This window comes from Spermophilus citellus (assembly GCF_964194105.1).
Source record: "Spermophilus citellus genome assembly, chromosome: 10".
In the NCBI taxonomy this organism is placed as follows: Eukaryota; Metazoa; Chordata; class Mammalia; order Rodentia; family Sciuridae; genus Spermophilus; species Spermophilus citellus.
Genome location: NC_138197.1, coordinates 52,898,722 through 52,919,800, shown reverse-complemented (window position 1 = coordinate 52,919,800; position 21,079 = coordinate 52,898,722). Strand labels below are relative to the sequence as shown.

General features: G+C 39.9%; 2 protein-coding genes across 4 annotated transcripts in view; one reads left to right on the top strand and one right to left on the bottom strand.

The window, feature by feature from the left end:
* Positions 1–5,087, bottom strand: part of KLHL42 (kelch like family member 42) — a 31,907-nt gene extending 26,820 nt beyond the window's left edge. The window contains exon 1 of one of the 3 annotated variants that reach the window (XM_081310590.1): positions 3,698–5,087. In XM_081310590.1, coding sequence (XP_081166716.1) covers positions 3,698–4,569 — 872 coding nt within the window. In that variant the 5' untranslated portion in view covers positions 4,570–5,087. The other 2 variants (XM_081310592.1, XM_081310591.1) reach the window with 2 other exon arrangements.
* An 8,203-nt stretch (positions 5,088–13,290) lies between these two features.
* On the top strand, positions 13,291–20,254 carry MANSC4 (MANSC domain containing 4; the record flags this gene model as incomplete). The annotated part of the gene is made up of 3 exons (XM_081309579.1): positions 13,291–13,519; positions 16,682–16,816; positions 19,578–20,254. 3 exons carry the CDS (start codon positions 13,291–13,293, stop codon positions 20,252–20,254), a joined length of 1,041 nt encoding a protein of 346 aa, XP_081165705.1.
* Positions 20,255–21,079: the final 825 nt, after the last annotated feature.

The following is a 21,079-nucleotide window of genomic DNA, read 5'->3' as shown; positions in this document are numbered from 1 at the left end:
AGCTGTAGAAGACTTTCCTTTGCAAAACACAAAACTAATAGGACACGTAACAAATCCAACTTCAAAAAACTTAAAGTTTCTTCATGTAAGAAGACATTACAAATCTGAAGTCTAAGACTGATGGGTCACAGGTTAATGCTAGGCTGCATTTTATTTGCTCTACAAGGTTTTTGTTGTTGATTGCTTTTTTTTTTTTAATAAAACTAATTGCCAACATATAAAACCTGGGATATTTGGATATCTAGCAATACCATTTCCTCACTTCCACTTGGAAATAACCAGATGTGGCTGAGAGTAGAGCCCACTTTTCTGGGGAGAGTAGTTCTCGGGCTCATCAAAACTCCCACCCCGGGCTGGGGATGTGGCTCAAGCGGTAGCGCGCTCGCCTGGCATGCGTGCGGCCCGGGTTCGATCCTCAGCACCACATACCAACAAAGATGTTGTGTCCGCCGAGAACTAAAAATAAAAAATATTAAAAATTCTCTCTCTCTCCTCTCTCACTCTCTCTTTAAAAAAAAAAATAAATAAAATAAAACAACTCCCTCCCATCATTCTATTCATTCACTTCACCTCCCTGACCACTTTGGAACTTCATTTTTGAATCATATAAAACAAAAAATAAAAGCATGGAGAAATATTCTCAATATGACCTAATATACAAGAAAAATATGTATATATAATTTCTAAAATGAATATGAAAAAGGTAAGCCAATTTTTAAAACACAACAATGATTATTTATTTACCAAATAAGTACAAATATCCAATAAACATATGAAAAAGAAAGTCTTCTAATCAGGGAAAATCACACCAGTATTTTTGTCTATTAGAATGGGAGGAAAAGATGATAATATCTCATCTTGGCAAGAGTCTATGGAACTGTCATGTTCAAATGCTATTGATTGGAAAGGACATTAGAACATATTTTGATAGGCAATTTGTCAAGAGCTACCAAAATTTAAAAAGTTCATGCACTTTATTTTACCCCACCTACCCAGGGATTTCAAGATTTTGACATATGGAATTAACTCACATGCATCTACTAAGATACATATATACTAAGAAGTTCAATACAGCATTGCTTATCATGACAAATGGAAGTGACCTAAATGTTTATGAATAAAGGAAAGGCTAATTACACTAAGGTATACCCACAGGCTGGAATGCTACACAAGACAATGGTAAATCTGCATTTGTTGACACAGAAAAAACTCAGATACAGTGTACTATTAAGTGGAAATATTAAATAATTAGCATAAACAAATAATTTTAGAGTAAAAATAAATACGTATAAAGTGATATTCATCCTGATGATAAATATACTATATAGTTATACATTAACTACTAAGTGAGTAATGGGGTGGGTAGCATATACAGCATGGATACACTCAACAAAAGAATTATTCATATCCCAGGCATATTCAGGAATATATATACATGTTTTCCCTATTGTTAATTATTATCAATATATAAGTAAATACATGTTTACAAACTTATAGTACATAAATTTAATATACATCTACAGATACTTATATTTTTTCATTCTAAACTTTTTCAAGTCATTTGTAGTTTTGGGGGTTTTGGTACTGGTGATTGAACCTATAGGCATTTTACCATTGGACCACATCCTCAGTCCTTTCTATTTTTTGAGACCAAGTCTCACTAAATTGATCAGAGTCTCACTTAGTTGTTGAGGCTGGCCTTGAACTTGCAATCCTCCTGCCTCCGCTACAGTGCTAAGGATGGTATATTGAATATAACTTGATATACCTAGAGACATATAAAAAAGGTAATAGAGAACTTGAGCCTTCCATCCCTACCGAGCATCGCCTATAGCTATCAAATATTCCTTTGTTGCTTCAATTTAGGCTCTTAAAACTGAGGTAGGATGTGTAGCTCACATCCTACTGCACAAATACATAAATAAAGGTGGGTGTGGTGGCGCCTTACTATAATCCCAGCTACTCAGGAGGCTCTCAAATTCGAGGACAGCCTGGGCAATATAGTAAGAACCCATGTTGAAAATAAAGCTCTTAAAATCTCTTTAAAAATAACATATTTAAAACCAAATTGTAAACATGAAATCTCAATGATGTAAACAATGCATTAAGAGGAGGCTGGACTAAAATGTGCCAAGCTGGAGATACTTCCTCTAGGAGGAAGGAGTAGGAGTGATAGTCTCTCTGCTCCTTATTTTTTCAGTTTTCTATAACCACACAGTATGTTTATCAGGAAAAAAAAAAACAAAAAAGCACACTTTCCCAAATGAATTTATATTATGGTAGAAATAAAGCCAGTGCTCCCCCAAATAATCTCTGACATAGGGGGATCCTCGAGTGGAGTATACATGTATAATGGATGTCCCATTACTGTTCAAACTTTCTTTGTCTGGCTATGAGTTCCCCAATTCTTTGCTCTACATGTCAGGCAGGGACCAGGGTGGTGCTTGAGATGACAACAGGTAGCCTGGAAGAAAGGTATTCATTTCTTTCCTGGATCACATTGATTCTTCTTCCCACTTCTGAATAATGGATTGAGGCATCTTGGGCCCTGCAATCTTATTTCCTACCCATTCCTTCCTTTAGTTGTCCTTTGCTCTTATTTTTATCTTTCTTTCCTGGCTCCTCTCCCTACCTCCCCTCCCACCACCACCCCCAAGTTTCTCCTTTTTGAGTCTTTTCTTCAAGTCTCCCAAGAACTGGTAGGAGGGATCTGCAGAATGGGAAAGGAGATGGCTGCGCTGGATGGAAATACATTTGGCACCCTATATCTGCAGGTTTCGCATCAACTCAACTCAACCAACTGTGGGTGGAAAATGTATGGGGGTACTTCATCTCTACTGAACACGCACAGACTATCTTGTCATTATTCCCTAAACAATATGGTATAACAACTATTTACACAGCACTTACACTGTGTTGGGTATTATAAGTACTGGGGAAATGATTTAAAGTATACAGGAGAATGTGCACAGATTATATGTGAGTACTGTGGCCATTTAATGTAAGGGACCTAAGTATCCACACATTTTGGTATCTGAGGGAGTTGTGGAATCAATCTCCTACAGATACCAGATACTAAGTGGACTGTGATCCAATTCTGTAGTTGACCACTGCCAGGATCAAGTTTTGGGTCAATGATGATGGCTGTCTGGGAAGAAAGGAAGGAAGAAGTAAAAGAAAGGAAAACTAAGAGAGGCAATCCTATATAGTACATATTTATAACTCCCTAAAAAGGATCTTCTGGTCCCAAATTGTCTTCCCAGTATGGAAGGCTTCAAAGTCATGGATAACAAAAATCTCCCAAAGTCAGTGTTTTAAATCACTGTCCAGTGTGTCATTATAATCAGGATCAGATGCTAAAAAACAAAAGTTAAGAAAAATGAAAGAGCAGTTTTCTTTTAAAGTATCCTGGGAAACCACATCACCTTTCCACTAGGAGAGAAGCAAAAAAAGCAGTTTTAACTAAAGACACAATACCTGAGAGAAAATCACTCAGCAAGTTGACCTCACTGAAGCCTCTTCTTCCTTGCAAGTTCTCAGTTCACTGGAACTGTGCCAGAGTCAAGGCCAGCAACACTCCTGAAGATGTCATTCCCACCTCAAAGCACCCTTCTGTGACAGCCCAGTAAACACTGGGGAATGAACGAACAAACAAGTGAACTAAGAGAAAGAAGCAGACGCTGCTGGGGGCTCTTACCTCTTCTGGTTCATGGAGGCCACCTGGAGCCACTCGTTGGTGCTGGGGTTGTAGGAATGTGCAGCGGAGATCTCCTGGCTAGTGATTCTGTACCCGCCCACTATGAAGAGGTAGTTGTCCAGGATGGCTGACCCATAGCCCCTGACATTCACCAGATCGGGAGGAAGGTTATTGGCCAGCGGGAACCAACGCTCAGTCATCTCCTCATACCTGAGCATGGACGGGGGCTCTCCCTGGTAGGGATGAGGGGCCAGGGGTCCTCCCAGGAAGTCCCCCAGGGCCACAAGGACAGGAGTCCCAGTCATCCGGGCCTCCCTCAGCCTCTGCTTCAGGCTGATGTCCCCCGGAGCTTGGGGAGGAGACACCAGGAGGTGGAACTGGGGCTTGCACAGCACCTCGTGGAAGTGGACGACCATGAAGCGCAGGCAGGCCTCCTGCAGGTCTGGAAGCCCGTACACCTGCGCCAGGCGGTACATTTCCAGGCAGTTGTTGAGCCGCACTTGGGACAGCAGCAGCTGCAGTAGGGACGTGACCTGCAGGAAGGAGGCTGCTTCCACCAGCTCAGACAGCAGGCTCACCTCGTCCATGTCCTCTTCCTCCTCCAGCCCTCCGCCCTTCTCCCCCCGCGGGCCCAGGAGCCAGCCTTCGCGGGCCCCGCCGGCATTGATGAAGTCCAGCACCAGCCGCAGGCCCGGCGCGCTGAGGCCGCGCAGCTGCTGCACCTCCGGGCCGCCAGCTTCCTGGCTCAGGGCCTCCCGCATGCCGGAGCGGTAGAGGGCGCGGAAGTAATCGCTCTGCTCGATGAGCTTCCTCTTGCTCACCGGGTAGCAGCGGTCCTCCAGGCGGATCTGCACCATCTCCTCCGCCGACATGGCTGGGGCCCCGGGGGTCTGGGGGCTCCCCGCCAGCTCTGCGCGCTCGTCTCCCCGCCCCCACGCGCTCGCCTGGTTCCGGGTAGGGCGCGCCGAGGGATGGCGGCCCGGCAGGAGCAGGAGGCAAAGGGCCGCCCGCTCCCGCGCTCGGCCGGCCTCTCGGACAGTCCCTCCTCTTGGTGTCCGCCGGGGCCGCGACTCAGCCTCGCTCCCTCAAAGCGACGGCCCTGCCCTCCTGTTCTCTCTCAGCACCAAAAAAGGCCCGGCTGCCCCGCACCGGGCGTCCTAGCTCGGGTTCTCCCGGGCGGCGTCAAGCGGGAAGGGAATCCCAACCCCCAGCCTGCAGCCTCCTCCCACGCCGCCCTTCTCACTTCCGCCGCGGGACCCCTGCAGCCGGCGAGAACTGCCGGCTGGATCCGGCTTTCGGGCAGAGCGGGCGAGCTGCAGGCCTCGGACGCCGGGGCTGCCGACGCGCAGGCGGCAGAGGCAGGAGGGCGCGCGTCCCCGCAGCTTCCCCGCCCGCCTGGGCGCACTGGCTCTGCCGCCTGCCGGGGGCTGCGGAGATGCTAGCGGGGTGCGGGTGGGGCAGGGAGCACGTAGTAAGGCAGACTGTGTTTCTGTTCCGTGCTGCTTTACAAGAGCGAAAGAAAAGGAAAGGAACGTGGAAGGAAGGGGATGGAGAGAATCTCGGATCCAGAGAATGAAAACGACATCAAATCGGGGTCATCGCCCATTTGGCCCAATCGGCATCATGGGCTGAGAGGCACTTAAGTCGTCACTGGACCTTGGTACCTAGGTCTATGTTTGTCCTGTAGAAGCCATCTTGCAGAAGGCCCAGGAAGATTGGCCCCAGGTTCTGCAGGGTTCCGCTCCTGAGGTGCCCAGTGCACGGGTCCAACAGGGTGGGGAGTAGGGGGCAGTGCATTTGCCCTTGGGGCCCCTTGTCTTCTCTATGTTATTAAAAGAAAGATGGAAGTGCAACTTAGCTAAATAAAGTTAGGTCGCGTGCCTTTTTTCTTCTAAAATCTTGGTAACAGGTTCCTGCTTCAGGTTGCTTTGGCTAGCCAATACGGAATGTTACCTTTGGGCAGAGGTCTGACCGCTTATGCTCACATCTGCCTACAGGGATGACTTTTTCTTGCCACCCACTTCCCCTACATACCCATACCTCATCGACTGAAGACGGTTAGGGAAGACCAATTATTCCCCATCTTCCAGAAAATGGGAGTAAGAAGGCTTACTCCAAATAATAAGGACCTTCTTGTGTTGCTTACGAGACATGAATGAATCCTAGAAGTGGGTAGAGAAAACTATTGTTAGATTGGGGTGTTATTATCTACAAACGAGAAGAGACCATTATTTTGGATTGAGCTTCTGCACTAGGCCCCAACAGACCAGGCAAAAAAAATCAAAATGGAATCAGAGTGAAATTCTGTGTCAACAAGTTGAAACTAAGCTGTTTTTCTGACCTTCCAAGAAATCAGGATTAGAGTGATAACATCCAAATTTCCAAACAAGCCAGTTCCAGTTGACAGAATTCTTACACAAAATAGGTAACCTGAAATAGCCTGATGTTAACTAGTCAGCAATTTTTTTCTGGTATTCTGCCTTCCTGTCCCTGCTTTACACAGTAACTTTGAAGTGACCGATCTGCTTCGGTTTTTACTTCTGCTTTCTTCAGGCCCTCTGTCTATAAAACCAGCTTCCTTTGCTCCTACCATGGGAACACTTATTCTAATCTATGGTATGAAATGTTGCTCCATTCTAGAACTGAAAATCAAGCCTATTAAGATCTTTATATTGTTGTACTGTTCTTTGACCATATGTTAAATAAAATTTACAGGAGACCTTTGGTTTGGATTGAGCTCCTGCACTAATTCAAACCAAAATGCACAAACTCATGCTGAAGTTCCACCTCACCAAGTCCAAACTAAGTTCCTTAGCTGATCTCAGTAGAGTTGTCCATCTCAGGAGAGAGAAGAGACCAATCTCCAAAGAGGCCAACTATAGCTGACATAATGATGAAGTACCCCTGCTTTCACCTTTCAAGAAAAGTAGCTGAATTACCTATCTATTTTGTGTTCTCTGATTCTGCTTTTCTTGGTCCTTTTCTGACCATGAAACAAACCTCCTTTGCTTGGCTAATACAGAACACTCATTGTATTTTATTGATCAGGGTGTTGCCTTGTTCTAGAATTGAAAATAAAATCCAGTTATATTTAAATTTGTTGTATTTTTTTTTTTTGGTCTTTAGACAAAATACAGAAGGAGGGGTAAAGATTATAAGAGAGAAATTTGTGTTCACATATTTATCTTATGAAAAAAAAGTCTTCAAAACCTCCCCAGACCAAGATTTCAGAACCAAATGTCCTCAACTTAGAATATGTATTTGGATTTTTTTTTCAGGGTAGTGGGGCTTGAAGCCAGGGGTGCTCTACCTCTGAGCTACATCCCCAACCCTTTTTTCCTTCCTTCCTTCCTTCCTTCCTTCCTTCCTTCCTTCCTTCCACCCACCAGGGATTAAACTCCAGGGCACTCGACCACTGAGCCACATCCCCAGCCCTGTTTTGTATTTTATTTAAGACAGGGTCTCACTGAGTTTCTTAGTGCCTTGCTTTTGCTGAGGCTGGCTTTGAACTCGCAATCCTCCTGCCTCAGCCTCCGGAGCTGCTGAGATTATAGGCATGTGCCACCACGTCCAGCTACTTTTTAATTTTGAGTCAGGGTCTGGCTAAGTTGCTGAGACTGGTCTCAACTTTAGATCCTCTTACCTCAGTCTCCTGAATCTCTGGGATTACAGGTGTGTGCCACTGCACCCAGCAGTAGTTTTTAAAAATTAATTCTGTATGTGTGTGTGTGGGGGGGAGTGCTGGGGTTCAAACCCTGGTCCTCAGGCAGCATTCATTTTACTGCTGAGCTACATCCCCAGCCCACATTTATTTATCAAACTATAAACTTCAGCTTTCTTTTTGAGTAACAAGTTGTTAAATAACATCTTCTTCATAGATGAAATTCCCCTACTTCAAACTGAAGATGCATCCTACTATGCCAATAAGCATTTTATGTGGGGAAGGGGAAGAAGGGTTAAAAACCAGAGAGAAAAAAAAGTCATCCTGGTAAAACATGAAATTCTTTCAACACACTACCTTTGTGCTTCTGAATGTGTAATTTAGCTGCTTCATGGCAAGGTGTTATCATCATTTATTTTCTGTACACCAGGAATAAGGGACTGGAAAAAGTCTAGTAGATTCTGGCTTCCTTGGTAAAAACAGAAGAACCAAATGTGGATCTAGGACTTGTTTTGTTAGGTTTCTTTCTCAGGTCTATTGAACACTTCCTTCCCCTTGTTTCACCTGGCCTGGAAATCATTACTGATAAAACTCCATTGTCACACTGGCCTCACACTTCCATTCTCAGTGAGATAGCAGTGAGACATCCTCGGGTATGGTGGGGTTTTGCGGTGAGCGCCAGGTAAGTGTCCAAGGATTTAGCAGAGTCTTTGGGAAGGTAAAGTGCAACATCCACTATTCAGCATTAGGTGGGGGTCTTTGGCTGGGAGACCCTGTATCAAAGGGACTTGGACTTGGGATTGATTTGTGCCTCATTCAAAGACAATGCAGGATGCAGTGAGTCAGCCCCAAGAATGAGCTCTTAGACTCTCCTCTGACTCTTTAGAATCTTTCACGAATAGATGCTTTTGTTTCCCAGCTGTCATAGATATGCCTCAGACTGGTATTTTCTTGCCTTTTTAAGCAGACTGAAAAATCACACTCAATGAATGATGCGCATTCAAGCACAGTAATATTATCAGGGCTAGATCAGGTTGGACAGGGAATCTGGGGTGTTAGTCTGACAACACTGGACACTGATCCTGCAAGCCTTTTGGTCCCCAACATGACAATAACATCATTTAGGACTGGAAGCATCTTAAAAGATCAATCATTTCAACAAACCACATAATAAGTTTTCTGCTAATCTAGAATTGTGAAACCTTTATTTAAAAAAGACCTAAAATATTATTTCTAAACTTTATAAAATATTTTTATATAACTAGAGGTGTAATTATATAGGTCAGTTATTGACTGATCATTGAACAATAAAGACTGGCCTTTGTTGAAACTATAATTCATTTCAAATACTTTTCATCACTGTGTTTTATAAAAGACCAAAGTAATGATCAAACACAGGCAGTTTATTTAAGAATTTGTAGAGAATATGCCTTTTAATTTAGTCATAGTATTGCTTTTAGTAATAGAAAATTGGAAACCAACACAATGTATAATAATAATAGTTGCTAAGATTTACTGAGTGTTTATTATGTGCCAGGCACTGTTGTTAAGTGATCTTTGTGGATTACAATACCATTTGGAGGATATTTTACAGCTGAGAAAGCTGTGGTGCAGAGTAACTTTTGGTGTGGATAAAGAATGAGGGGCTGGGATATGGCTCAGTGGTAGAGTGCTTGCCTAGCGTGTTGAAGATTCTGGGTTTGATTCCCAGCACTACAAAAATAAAATAAAAAACAAAACAAAAATAACAAAAAAGGTAAAGTGGTAGCACATGATTGTAATCCCAGTTGCTTGTGAGGCCAGGGCTGGAGGACTCCAAGTTTGAGGTCAGCTTGGGCAACTTAGTGAGACCCTGTCTGAAAATAAAAATTAAAACATCTGGGGATATAGCACAGAATTAGAACATCCTTGGGTTCAATATCCAGCACAAGAAAAAACAAAAGGAAAGAACGAAAAGAAACGTCATATAACCATTATAACTTCAATGTAGATCATTCTTTAAAGGCACTAAAAAACATAATTTTACAATGGATTTTTTTTAAAAAAATTAGTAGTTGATAGACCTTTATTTTATTTATTTGTATGTGGTGCTAAGAATCGAACCCAGTGCCTCACACATGCCAGGCAAGTGTGCTACCACTGAGCCCCAGCCCCAGCCTACTACATTAGGTTTTTTAAAAATATGTTCTGTAGGCCAGGCATGGTGGCACACACCTTTAATCCCAGTGACTCAGGAGGCTAAGGTAGTAGGTTCTCAAGTTTGAGGCTAGCTAGGCAACTTAGTGAGAAACTATCTCAAATTTAAAAAATAAAGGTGATAAGAATGTGGCTCAGTGGTAGAACACTAGCCTAGTATGAGAGTCTCTGGGCTCAATTCCCAGTACCATTAAAAAAATCTGCAATTTAATTTATAAAAAATTATTTTATGTAAAACTACACATATATGTATATTATGTATTTATATACATATATGATTTTAATAGATATGTCCAGAAAGATGTTTATCAAGATGTTAAGATAACAAGATATTTAAAGGTTTTTATTTCTTTTCACATGTTTCTATATGGCTTGAATTCTTAAAGTGACTATGCATCAATTTAGTAAAAGCCAAAACAATTAAAGAAAAATTAATGACATATTTCTATTTCTCAGGATTCATCTTTAAATACCTTTTTTTTTTTTTTTTTTTTTTTTTTTTTGGTGATGCTGGGGATTGAACCCAGGGCCTTGTACATGCTAGGCCAGCACTCAAACAACTGAACTATATCCCCAACCCCTTAAATACAATTTAATGAAATAAAAATGTTAAATAAATAACATAATTCACAACTTTAAGGGTGAAATATTTACTGTTTTTCAAATGTCTTTTGAATATAGTAAATACATGCTTTTTACTTCACTACTAAAAAATCAATCAGGGATTGAATTCAAGGGTGCTTTAACCACTGAGCCACATCTCCAGTCCTTTTTATTTTTATTTTGAGACAGGGTCTGGCTAAGTTTCTGAGGCTGGCTTCAAACATGTAATCCTCCTACCTCAGCCTCTGAGCTGCTAGGATTACAGACCTGTGTCACTGTACCCCACTCATCTCTGTTTTTTGTTGGTGTTTTTGTTTTTAGTGTTTTTTTTTTTTTTGTCCCTCCAGTGTTCCTAGAATAATTTTCTTTCTTTCTTTCTTTTTTAAACAGGCAAAATGGAAATGTCCTTCTTTCATGGAAACATGGGGTGATTTAGATAAGATGAAGGAAGTACATGTTCTTAAAATGACTCTACTTAATTCAAAGTGAGCATCCTTCTAAAAACTTCCATTTATTTCAGTCATCTAGATCAGTGTTTTCTAAACATCATAGGAAATCAACTGGGGCACTTCTAAAAACAAAAATCCTGGTCCCCATACCAGAGCAACTGAATCATTCTGTTGGCAGAAATTAAGTGCTTTTTGAGATATGAATCTAATTTCCCAGCCCCTCTCAAGAGCATCCTACTGGAAATAATTATAATGTATCACCGCACTGTAATAGTGAAATTGTTCTGGACAATTGATAAGATTTGTAATAAAAGCTATATACCAATTTGATTCAAAGTTGCAGTTGCTCCCTAGTTTCTGCGATTTTGTCCCACATAAACAAGTTTTGAGAGTATTGTGGACTGTCCCCCCATCCTAGTCTCTGCAGTCCAGTTTCTATCTTTCCTTTTCAGAATACTTAGCCTGAAGAAGTTACTCACTCCCAGACTTAATATTTATGCAAAAACATACACACACACACACACACACACACACACACACACAATGTGTTTTTAAAAATAAAAATCTTGTTTTGGCATTGGAACTTGTAAATCCTTTAATATGAAACTTTGATCTTCGTTCAAATGTCATTTTCCAGCTTTAACAATTGTGGATTGTTCCATTAGCCCTGCAGGGAACAAGAGAACTTTAAGGAATTATATATCAAACACAAAAGACTGCATTTAATGTAACTAAAAGATATGGAGGTCACAAAGTTAGAAAGCAGAGTTTCCAGTTATGTCCTGAGGCAGTTCTTAATAGAAATAACTATGGAATTTCATAAAAAACAGAGAGTGATTTTTTTTTGTTACTCATTTGTCCCTTGCTTTGCCATTAGAAAATCTATCTTCCCTCTCCCCTCAGAACAGGTGGAACAATTTGTTAGCAGGTAAGCAGCTGAAACTTTCTTTCTGTAAGAAGTTATTAGAATAAGATAGTTATTTTTAGTGTATTTCATGTGGCTTATGCAAAGTTAGGAGTTAATGTGTGATATCATTTTTCCTCCAAATCAAGCCAAATGGTTTTTAAAGTTGTTCAGTCTTATATGTTTTCTTCTTAATTTTCACCCATTAATATATGTTTCTAAAAAGTTAAAGATATAAGTAGGCTATCTATAATTAGAAAACATGTGGAGAGATGAAAATTTGAATAATGTTAACATTTTGGGGTCAAGTAGGTTAATAAGGTAAATAAGTTATTGTGCAAAAAGGTCTGAAAGAAACACAGATCAAAGATCAGGAAGTTTAGTTTCACCTTTTCCTTTTTAAAGTAGCAGTACTTCATGCCAGAAGCACTGCTTTATATAAAAATGGAAAGAAGAAAGCAGCAATTTCTTGATTTCAACTAATTTATTAGCTTGGACATGATTAGTTATCATGATTGAGATAAAGAGCCCACAACTATCATATACCCAGGAAGCCATTGTTCACTGCAGTCTCAAATGTTTGGACACTGGAAGTATTTCTGTTACTATTTAGACATTTAAAACCATTGAAATGTGTATTCTACAGCAACTACTTTGTTTCAGAGATGCTATGCCTTTCTGTATGTACTTCATAAAGCTGTCACCCATTTTATAATTTGCAAATGTGAACATCAGAAAACAAAAAAGAGAACAGTGATTCTCTTCTTAAACCTCTTCACAATTTTTACCATAAATTACAATTATTCTTGGTTGGACACTATACATTTCAAAGGGTGTTGTATTCCATGTACATTATGAACACTTTCTAATGGCTGAATCTTTAGAAGAAATCTTATTGACTGTCCTTTTTTTTTTTTTAAAGTGGAGAGCATTTTTTTTTTTACCTTTATTTCACTTATTTATTTTTTTGTGGCGCTGAGGATCGAACCCAGGGTCTTGCACAGGTGAGGCGAGCGCTCTACTGCTGAACAACAACCCCAACCCCTTATGACTGCACTTTACAAAAAAATCACTGAGCTCAAAGAGGGTCCAGGATCTATGTTCAATGGTCTTACAATTATTCCAAAATAAAAATTTTATTTTATTATTTTATTTACTTTCAAGGATTTTTATGTAAAAAACAAACAAAACAACTTAGACAATGTACAAACTGTTTTTCTAGTGGACACCAGATTTAAATTCAAAGAAATAAATAGCTGATTAAAAAAAAAATCCAAGGTCACAAGTTCCTTAAAAGCCATAAAGAAGACCTCACAAAATAATGTCTTATTTCCCGTGAAACAGATCTTTCCTTTATCTGATTTTGAGCTACTGAATTATTGTTTTCCTCAGAAAGACCTGACTAGGATTTCCACTTGTCTTTATATTTACTTAGTAAAAGGTGTCTGTGGCTCTTTGCTTTCAGAGAATGAAGAAAAGCAGAGGAGAGAACCTACGTCTTCAAGTGGCAAAGGGACAGAAGATTGGAATAGCCTGAAAAGAGTTTGGAAAGAACTCCCATAAATCCCAAGTTCACCTGGGGCTCAGGTGGGAAGAAACAAAAGAAAAACCAATGTGCAAAGGACAGTCTCCTTTTTCTACAAAATGACTCTCCAGAAAGGTCCCAAGGATGCTTACCCTTACTCAGAACCCAGAAGATTTAGAGCTTAAACCCTAATGGTCAGTTTTAAACTCTGTCCGGAAATCAGACTTTCTCCGAGTCTCTCTTCACAGCAAAGAAATGCATGTGGCAGTGGTGGCAGCCAAGGTGATACTGCTCCTGAGCATGGGATGGACATCAGACTCTCTCTGCTCACCCACTGTTTTTTACAGAGACTGCTGGATCCGCCGCTTCCCAGGTCTTCAAATTGATTTGGAAGAGTCTCAGAAGCTGGGAGCCCAGTTCTTGAAATATTATTCTGAGAGCACTGGCCAGAAGTGCAGTAGGAGCTGCTGTCTTAGGAAAGATGGTGAGTATTAATAAAACACTTGAGCAAAATAGGAGGGAATGCCCAAGAATGAAGACCTAAGTCAGGAGTCTTAGGCAAAAGGCCAGTGAAGAGGTAAAAAGGACCAGAGAAGATTCTGCCGGATGAGAGATGGGGGAGACAGAGAACCTGAGAGCAAGCTAGCAGAAAGAAAGAGAGCTACCAGACTGGCTTTGCAGGATGAGCCAGAGCAGGCTCAATTTACAAATCTAGTAAGGTCCCAGAATGCTATAGAATATAAAAGAAACAAAACCCTCTTTTCTTCAAAAAAGTGCTAAGTGAAAATATTTCCACCAGGATTAGTATTTTTATAGCCCAAAATGTAACATATATGATTTAAAAAATGTTCACATTAATTTCCTTTTCAAAATGCCTTTTGATGATAGTAGTACCATAGCAGATTTCTGAAATGGGCTTGCTTGGATTGACAAATGTAGGATGTATTGAATACAGAATTTAGATCATGTTTTGAAATATTTTGTTAAATATCAAATAATAACAATCATACTTTCCAAATTTTCTAATGGATTTTTTCTCTGTGAAATGGAATATGGGTGTAAACATCATGGCTATGATATGATTCAGGCTTTCAATCAGGAAAGCATTTCATTGTTGCAGAATTTTAAGTTGCAATTGCCTAAATATTTCTTTCATTTATTTTTCATTTCCCCCATGATTTTAAACCTACTTGGAAAGAAACAACAAAAGCAAAACAGTACTAAAATAATTCCCTTCATTGTTTCACTCTTTTTTTTTTCTTTTTCAGTACTGGGGATGTAGCGTAGGGCTTCTTGCAAACTAGACACACACTACCGCTGAACTGCATACCTTTCATTTCACACTTTTTTTTTTTTTAACCATGATTCGGTACCCTCACCAATCCCACTGACCCAATTATGCCTGTAAGATGTCTGAAATGAGACTTGGAGCTAATTGGAGAGTATTATCAGATCATCAAGGAACAGCAATGTGAGCAAATGTCACAGGCCAAGTCCTCAAAAGCTGATCAGGCACAGCCAGCTTGGCAGCACATGCCTATAAGCCCAATAACCTGGGAAGCTGAGACAGCTGGATCAAAAGTTCAAGTCCAGCTTGGGCAATTTAATGAGATCCTGTCTCAAAACTAAAAATTCAAACAAAGATGTTGCTCCGTGGTAGAATACCCCTGGGTCAATCCCCTGAAGCACAAAAGAAAAAGGAAAAATGTTAATAAGGCACAAAGAAAGCAATTAATTTAATAAAGGGGAATTCTTTTGAAAAATGACAGTTGATCCAAATTTCTACCTTCCAGATGCTTCTAATTCTCATAAGCCACCACTGAGGGGAAGTGGGGGACGGGAGGGGCTGTACATTTTCTGGAATTTCCCAAGGCATGAATTCCCAAGGCCTGTGGCCCCTGTATTATCAGGGCTATTGTAGATCCAGGACAATTCCACAATCTTAGAGCCTCTGTAGCTTCCACATTGTGGCTTTCTTCCTTCAGAACAGGAAAGGGCAGGAAGGCATATCCCAGATTTTAGCTAGAAGCCAGAAATTTCAACTGCCACAATCATGCTCAGAAATGGGACTCTGAAATGTACACCTGGAGTATAAAAAAAAAAATCTTTAAAAACTGTTCTCTACAGCATAAACTACTTTCTTGTCAGAATTTTAAATGTCTTAAATTTGAATTTTTTAATACCTTCCCTTAAAACTTTACCTCACAGTCCTTAGAGATTATACTTATAATCTGTAATGTATTAGCAATGTATTATTCATTAACTTTTGTCCTATTCTTTCTTCTTCTGGAAAAATAAGGATGCAGAAAGCTGAGGGTGTCCCGGAAGTAATGGTGGAGATGCCGCTCCTTATAGTTAACCTTACACAGAAGTGATACAGTCTCTACCAGCCGCGATTCCACAGCTAAGACATGCTGTGGGGTCTGGTAACCATAAACTGCCCCTCTCTAGTCTACTTTTATTAAATAATTTGATACCTCTTGGCCAACGAATTTTTCACATGGTTATGACTACACTGGAGCAAAAGCAAAAATCGGTTGCATTTTAGGGAAGATAGATAGATTGAAGATTTGCATCCAACAAATCTGACTTCAGGTTTTCCAGAAAATAGCACATTTTTGAGGAACAAATTTGATTAGAAAGGGGGAGACAGCATGAGCAAGTGATGTGCTCCATCACTACAATCTGTGTGCATATCCACGGCCTGCCACTCTAATTGACACTGATTAGGCTTTTCCTTGGATGCAATTTTTTTGCACACAGTGCTAGTGCACACCTGTAGTCAGGGTCACTTGGCCTGCTGCTTTTCCATCATTTGCTTTCTCCCAGTAATATCATTATTCTTTTGCCCTTCCTGTTACTCCCTCTTCTTAGGTTACAGAATTTTTTCCTTTATTTTCCTATTTCTCTCTCTGGTGGGCCTCAGCACCTTAGCATTCTATAAGGTCATTGCACCCAGAAACCAATATAAGTCCCCAGAGATTTTTGTAGCCAATTAAATTTTTCATGAATACAAAATACTGAGACTAGAAAATAATGATTCTAGACATCCAACTGGAATGGAATGTGTGAAAGATTACTTAGAGAAAATTAAGGGATGTTTTCCTTTCAAAAGGCATTTTTAATATTCATAAATGCCATTACAGTAATTCATAATGTTCTGTGAAATGTGTGAACATAAACTAGGTATGATGGCACACATCTGTAAACCTAGGGATTCCGGAGGCTGAAGCAGGAAGATCACAAGTTCAAAGCCAGCCTCAGCTCTACTATCATGTATAATGAATTAGAACAAATTAAAACATTTGTAAAAATATTCTACCACCTGTTTTTGTAAATAAAGTTCTCTCAGACCAGAACCCAAAAAAAGAAAAAAGTCAGCCTCAGCAACTTAGTGAGGCCCTAAGCAACTTAGCAAGACCTCTCAAAATAAAAAATAAAAAGAAATAAAAAGGGCTGGGGGTGTGGCTCAGTGTTAAGTTCTCCTGAGTTCAATCTCTAGTACATTAAAAAAGAAAGTCTGAATATAGTTCTGCAATATAGTGTTAATCTAGTATTTCTGAAAGAAATGTAAGTTATTCGGAGCTCATCAAACTGATGGAAATCAAGACCTTCTACAGATGTACTTTGTCTCTTTCCTTTTCAGTTTCTTGTAATTTGGCTGTCTTCTTCTATGATCCTATTCATGACAATGTCAACTGCCTACATATCCACTGCCCAACCTTGGAGAGCTGCATATTAGAGCCCGGAACCAGTGCCATTTTGTACAACATAACAGATGGTAATGATGATATATTTCAGAACTTTTGAAGAATGTTGGTAATACTCTAGTAGAAGCATATATCCTGGCAATAGCTCTGTGTTACATCCCTAAATCATTATTTTCCAGTAAACTCTGCCTGGAAATGGTTTGGATATTCAGGGCAGAAAACTGAAAGGAGATTCCCTTTAGTTTGGCACATTCAACAGGGATGAATTCATTCCAGACAATAACAAGTCATATGCAATTGAACAAAAGCTAAAGCGTTGTATTTCATGTATTCCAAGAACTCGAAACAAGAGCCAAATTAGGCATTTCTACTGTAGTGGCAAAGGGTGCTGCTAAGAAATAAAGAAAATAATAAATGGCAGCTTTGAGGTTTATAGACACTGCATACAAGGATTCTGAAGAATATGTTTTGTCATCAAAATACAAAGGGTGTATTTGTATTCATTGAAAACGTAATGCTCCAGGCTGGGTTCAACATTGTAGAAAACTGTGGCCATATCTTTGCCTTCAAGTTCCTTATAATTTTGTTGATGTGACAAGTCTTCCAATTAGTGTAAAAGATATAACTAAGTACAAAAATATTTGATACTGCCTCATTACAAAGGCTCCAAGAAGGGCAGACTAATGAGAGCTATTTTATTCAGCAGGTGGTGGTGGGGAGTCCTTGGAAAAGGCCAGGAGGAAGCAAAATGAGTTCTGTATCACATCATAGGAAAGTAAGAAAACTGGAGTAGTTACTGTATGGTGACATTTGAAGTTGCAGTGAAAATATGGCTATCTAGAGAGGGTGGGGTCAGTTAGCCAAAGGGCTATGGACAGAGTAGTGTTTTGGAAGGGATTTTTCAGAAATAGGGAATTGATAAAGACATTTAATGAGGAAACAGCATAATTAAAATGGTAAGTCTGATGACCTTAGTCTAGGAAAATTACATGCAGGGCACAGGGCAGAAAGTCTAGTCCCAAGTGTGAAGCTAGCCTTAGCAACTTAGCAAGATCCTGTCTCAAAATAAAAAATAAAAGGGACTGGTGATATACCTCCCCAGTACCGGAAGGGGGAAAAAAGAAAAAAAGAAGAGAAGAGAAAGAAAATTTGGTTAGAGAGGCATAAGATCTGGGAAAGGTAATTATAGTTGCCATAGAAAGGAATGATTTCCTTCCTTCCTTCCTTCCTTCCTTCCTTCCTCCCTCCCTCCCTCCCTCCCTTCCTTCCTCTTCACACTTTCTCCCTTCCTTTCTCTTTCTTGTACCTGGGATTAAATCCAGGGACACTTTCACTCTGCCACTAAGCTATATCTCCAGCAATTTTTATTTTTTTATTGTGAGATATGGTCTCACTAAGTTGCCCAGGCCAGCCTCAAACTTGCAATCATAGGCATGTGACACTGTGTCTAGCCTTAGTTACCTTCTGAATGAAGGAAATGAAGGAGTCAGAAATCATTCCAGTCCAGACTCCAGTTTGGGGAATGGAAGAATAATAATGCCACTGACTGAGACAAGGAGGCAGATGTAATGATGTCAGCTTTGGGCTTATTCAGTTAAGTCGACACAAGGTGTGCAGGTGGAAGACATTGGAGAGACAAGGCCAGAACTCAAGAAAGAGGAAAAAATTGGTGATATAGATTCCAGTGTCATCAATGTTGTGGTGGCAGATGGGACAATTTTCTTGTGTGTGGGGGGAGGGAGGGTGATAAGAAAGCAGTCAAGGGGTAGCAGAACTTAAGGCCAAGGACTGAGAATGTAGAAACTATACAGCCAGTTAGGAACAAGAAGAGAGCAAAACAGTAAAATTGAGAAGCAGGGAGCCTGGGGCAAATGTGAAGGGGTCTGGAGTCTAGCGAGTCATGGGAGAAGAATTTCAAGAGGATCCTCAGCAGTACTGAGGACCAGAGAGCAGCCAAAGCAATGAGATGCAAGTAATCAAGAAATGATAAATGAAAGCCAGGCACGGTAGTGCACACGTATAATCCCAGCTACTCAGGAGGGTGAGACAGGAGGACTGCAAGCTCAAGGCCAGCCTGGCCAACTTAGTGAGAAGGTTCTCATTAAGTTGTTCTCAAAACAAAAATATAAAAAGGGCTGAAGATAGAGCTCAGTGGTAATGTGCCCCTGGGTTCTATCTCTAGGACCAAAAAAAAACAAGAGAAATGATTGCCTTAGAAACATTATTTTGACAAAATAGTGAGGAATGTTAAGAAGACTACAGAAGCAAAACAAAGAAGGAGATGGATGTTGGCATGATTTCAGAGAGAGAAACAGACAGACAGACCCACCATGTAGTCTCTTAACAGAGGCTGTCAGAAAGCTATTGAGCTTTTTTCTTCCTTTCTAAAGAAGCAGAGGATTTGAGCATGCCTGAAGTCAGAGGAAAAGGAGTTAGTATACAAAAGAGGAAATACTAAAAGCAGGACCCTCAAGGATTGGAAAGGGATGAGATTTGAGGCTTTACTCTTGATTTTGAATTATGATCCTATTTTATCAATTTATTTTAAAATGTTCTATCATAGCTCACAGGGTTACTGTTTCTGCAGCTTTCTACTAACACTATTATTGTGCAAAACCTTCTTGGGTGTAGCTGAATCTGTCCATAGCAGAAAATGTCCTGGAAGTTAAGATAAATTCAAATGAAGCTAGTATATTGCTAAGCTTTTTAGGAGTTTGCAATGGTTGAACTTAGCTTAGTTCAATAATTCATCGTGGCAAAACCCAACACAGTTTTCTTCAATTTGTGCTTAAGGTTTTCTCTTTGAATTAATGTATTTTATTTATCTTTCAGGTATGGATCCAGATTTGCTGGTTTTTGAGCAATCACCTCCCACATATCTAAACATCCGTTCTTCATCTGATAGGTGGGATAGACTAAGGATTCTAAAAGCTCTGAATTTAGATAATAAACAACAAACTACCACGATAAACCGTATGTTGCCATCAACAGAGGCTCCATCATCAGCCCCACATCAAGATTTGGTTGTAAACACAAACAGTACCGGTTATTCCAAGGAATTAACAACAGATTTTTGGGCAAGGTTCATTTCCCTGAATGACTCCATTACCACCAAGGTAAATTTGGTGTCACCAAGCACTGACTTAATCAGTGATCCAGACAATTGGACTGTTTCTCCTTTCTTTGTGCCCATCGACACAAAGCTTTCTCTTATGCCTATTCCATCCCGACTCAACAGTAGCAAGCAATTACTAAATAAAACCAAGGGGTACCACAGCAGAAACCAGACATCTGAAAATGAAGAGGAGACACTTAATGGGGCACCTGTGACTTCAAAGACCTGGCTGGCTTCTGTGGCCTTATGCACCTCTGTCCTCTTTCTTTGCTGTTGTATGGTCATCCTGGCAACTAGATGCTGTCGAAAGCAACAGGGCCAGTATAAACCAGGACAGCGAAAGTCAGGATCCAAGCAAAGTAAAAAATATAATATGCTAAAAGACAACTCTTAAAAGATGTTGTGAGATTGTAAGCTTCAAAGGTAATAATTTTCAGTTTTCTGTAAGACAAGGGAAGTTTGATTAAAAAATATAATTATACAGGATGGTCACTCCTATTTCTAAAAAGGAAAATGTTTAGTAAACATAACTGCTTTCTTGATTATTTTCAATTTTTGAGTAGTGGTCCCTCTGCCACAGTTCCAAAAGTCTGACTCCTAGAGTTGTTATTTAGTACCATGTAGGAAATAAAGTTCTCAGTGGTTTAGGGATATGAACTAACTGGATCCTGGAAACTCTGTTAGATGAACTATTATTAACTGTCATTGTTACCCAATATTATGCTATTATTATACTATTACTATTGTATCTTACAGCTAAGGAAGCTTAGGTGAAGAGAGAGTGAGCATTTTGGCTAAAGTCACATAGCTAGTAAGTATCAGGGTCAGGACTTAGTTAAAACATAGGCAGTCTAATTCAAAAGCCCATGCTCAAAATCACCAATAGACTAAGAACCTATTTTTTCCAATTAACATGAAAAAAAGGACGCCAAGAAGAAAATACCATCAGATTTATCTCAAAGTTGAAGTCAAATTACTGTCACATGTGGTAATAAAATCATTTAGTGGCTTAACCAAAACACACTATTATTGTTATTAATCCACAAGCAAATACTTCCTTCTTTTATGTTTAATTGATTGATCTTTCTCAATCCTAATCCTAATTTTATTTTCTAAAGCTGAGATATCTTTCAGTAAGTATGGTTCTGAGCTCCTTTAGTCTGTTGAACAAAATTTGGGAGTTTTATTTTATATCCTTTGCTTTTATACATTGTTTTCC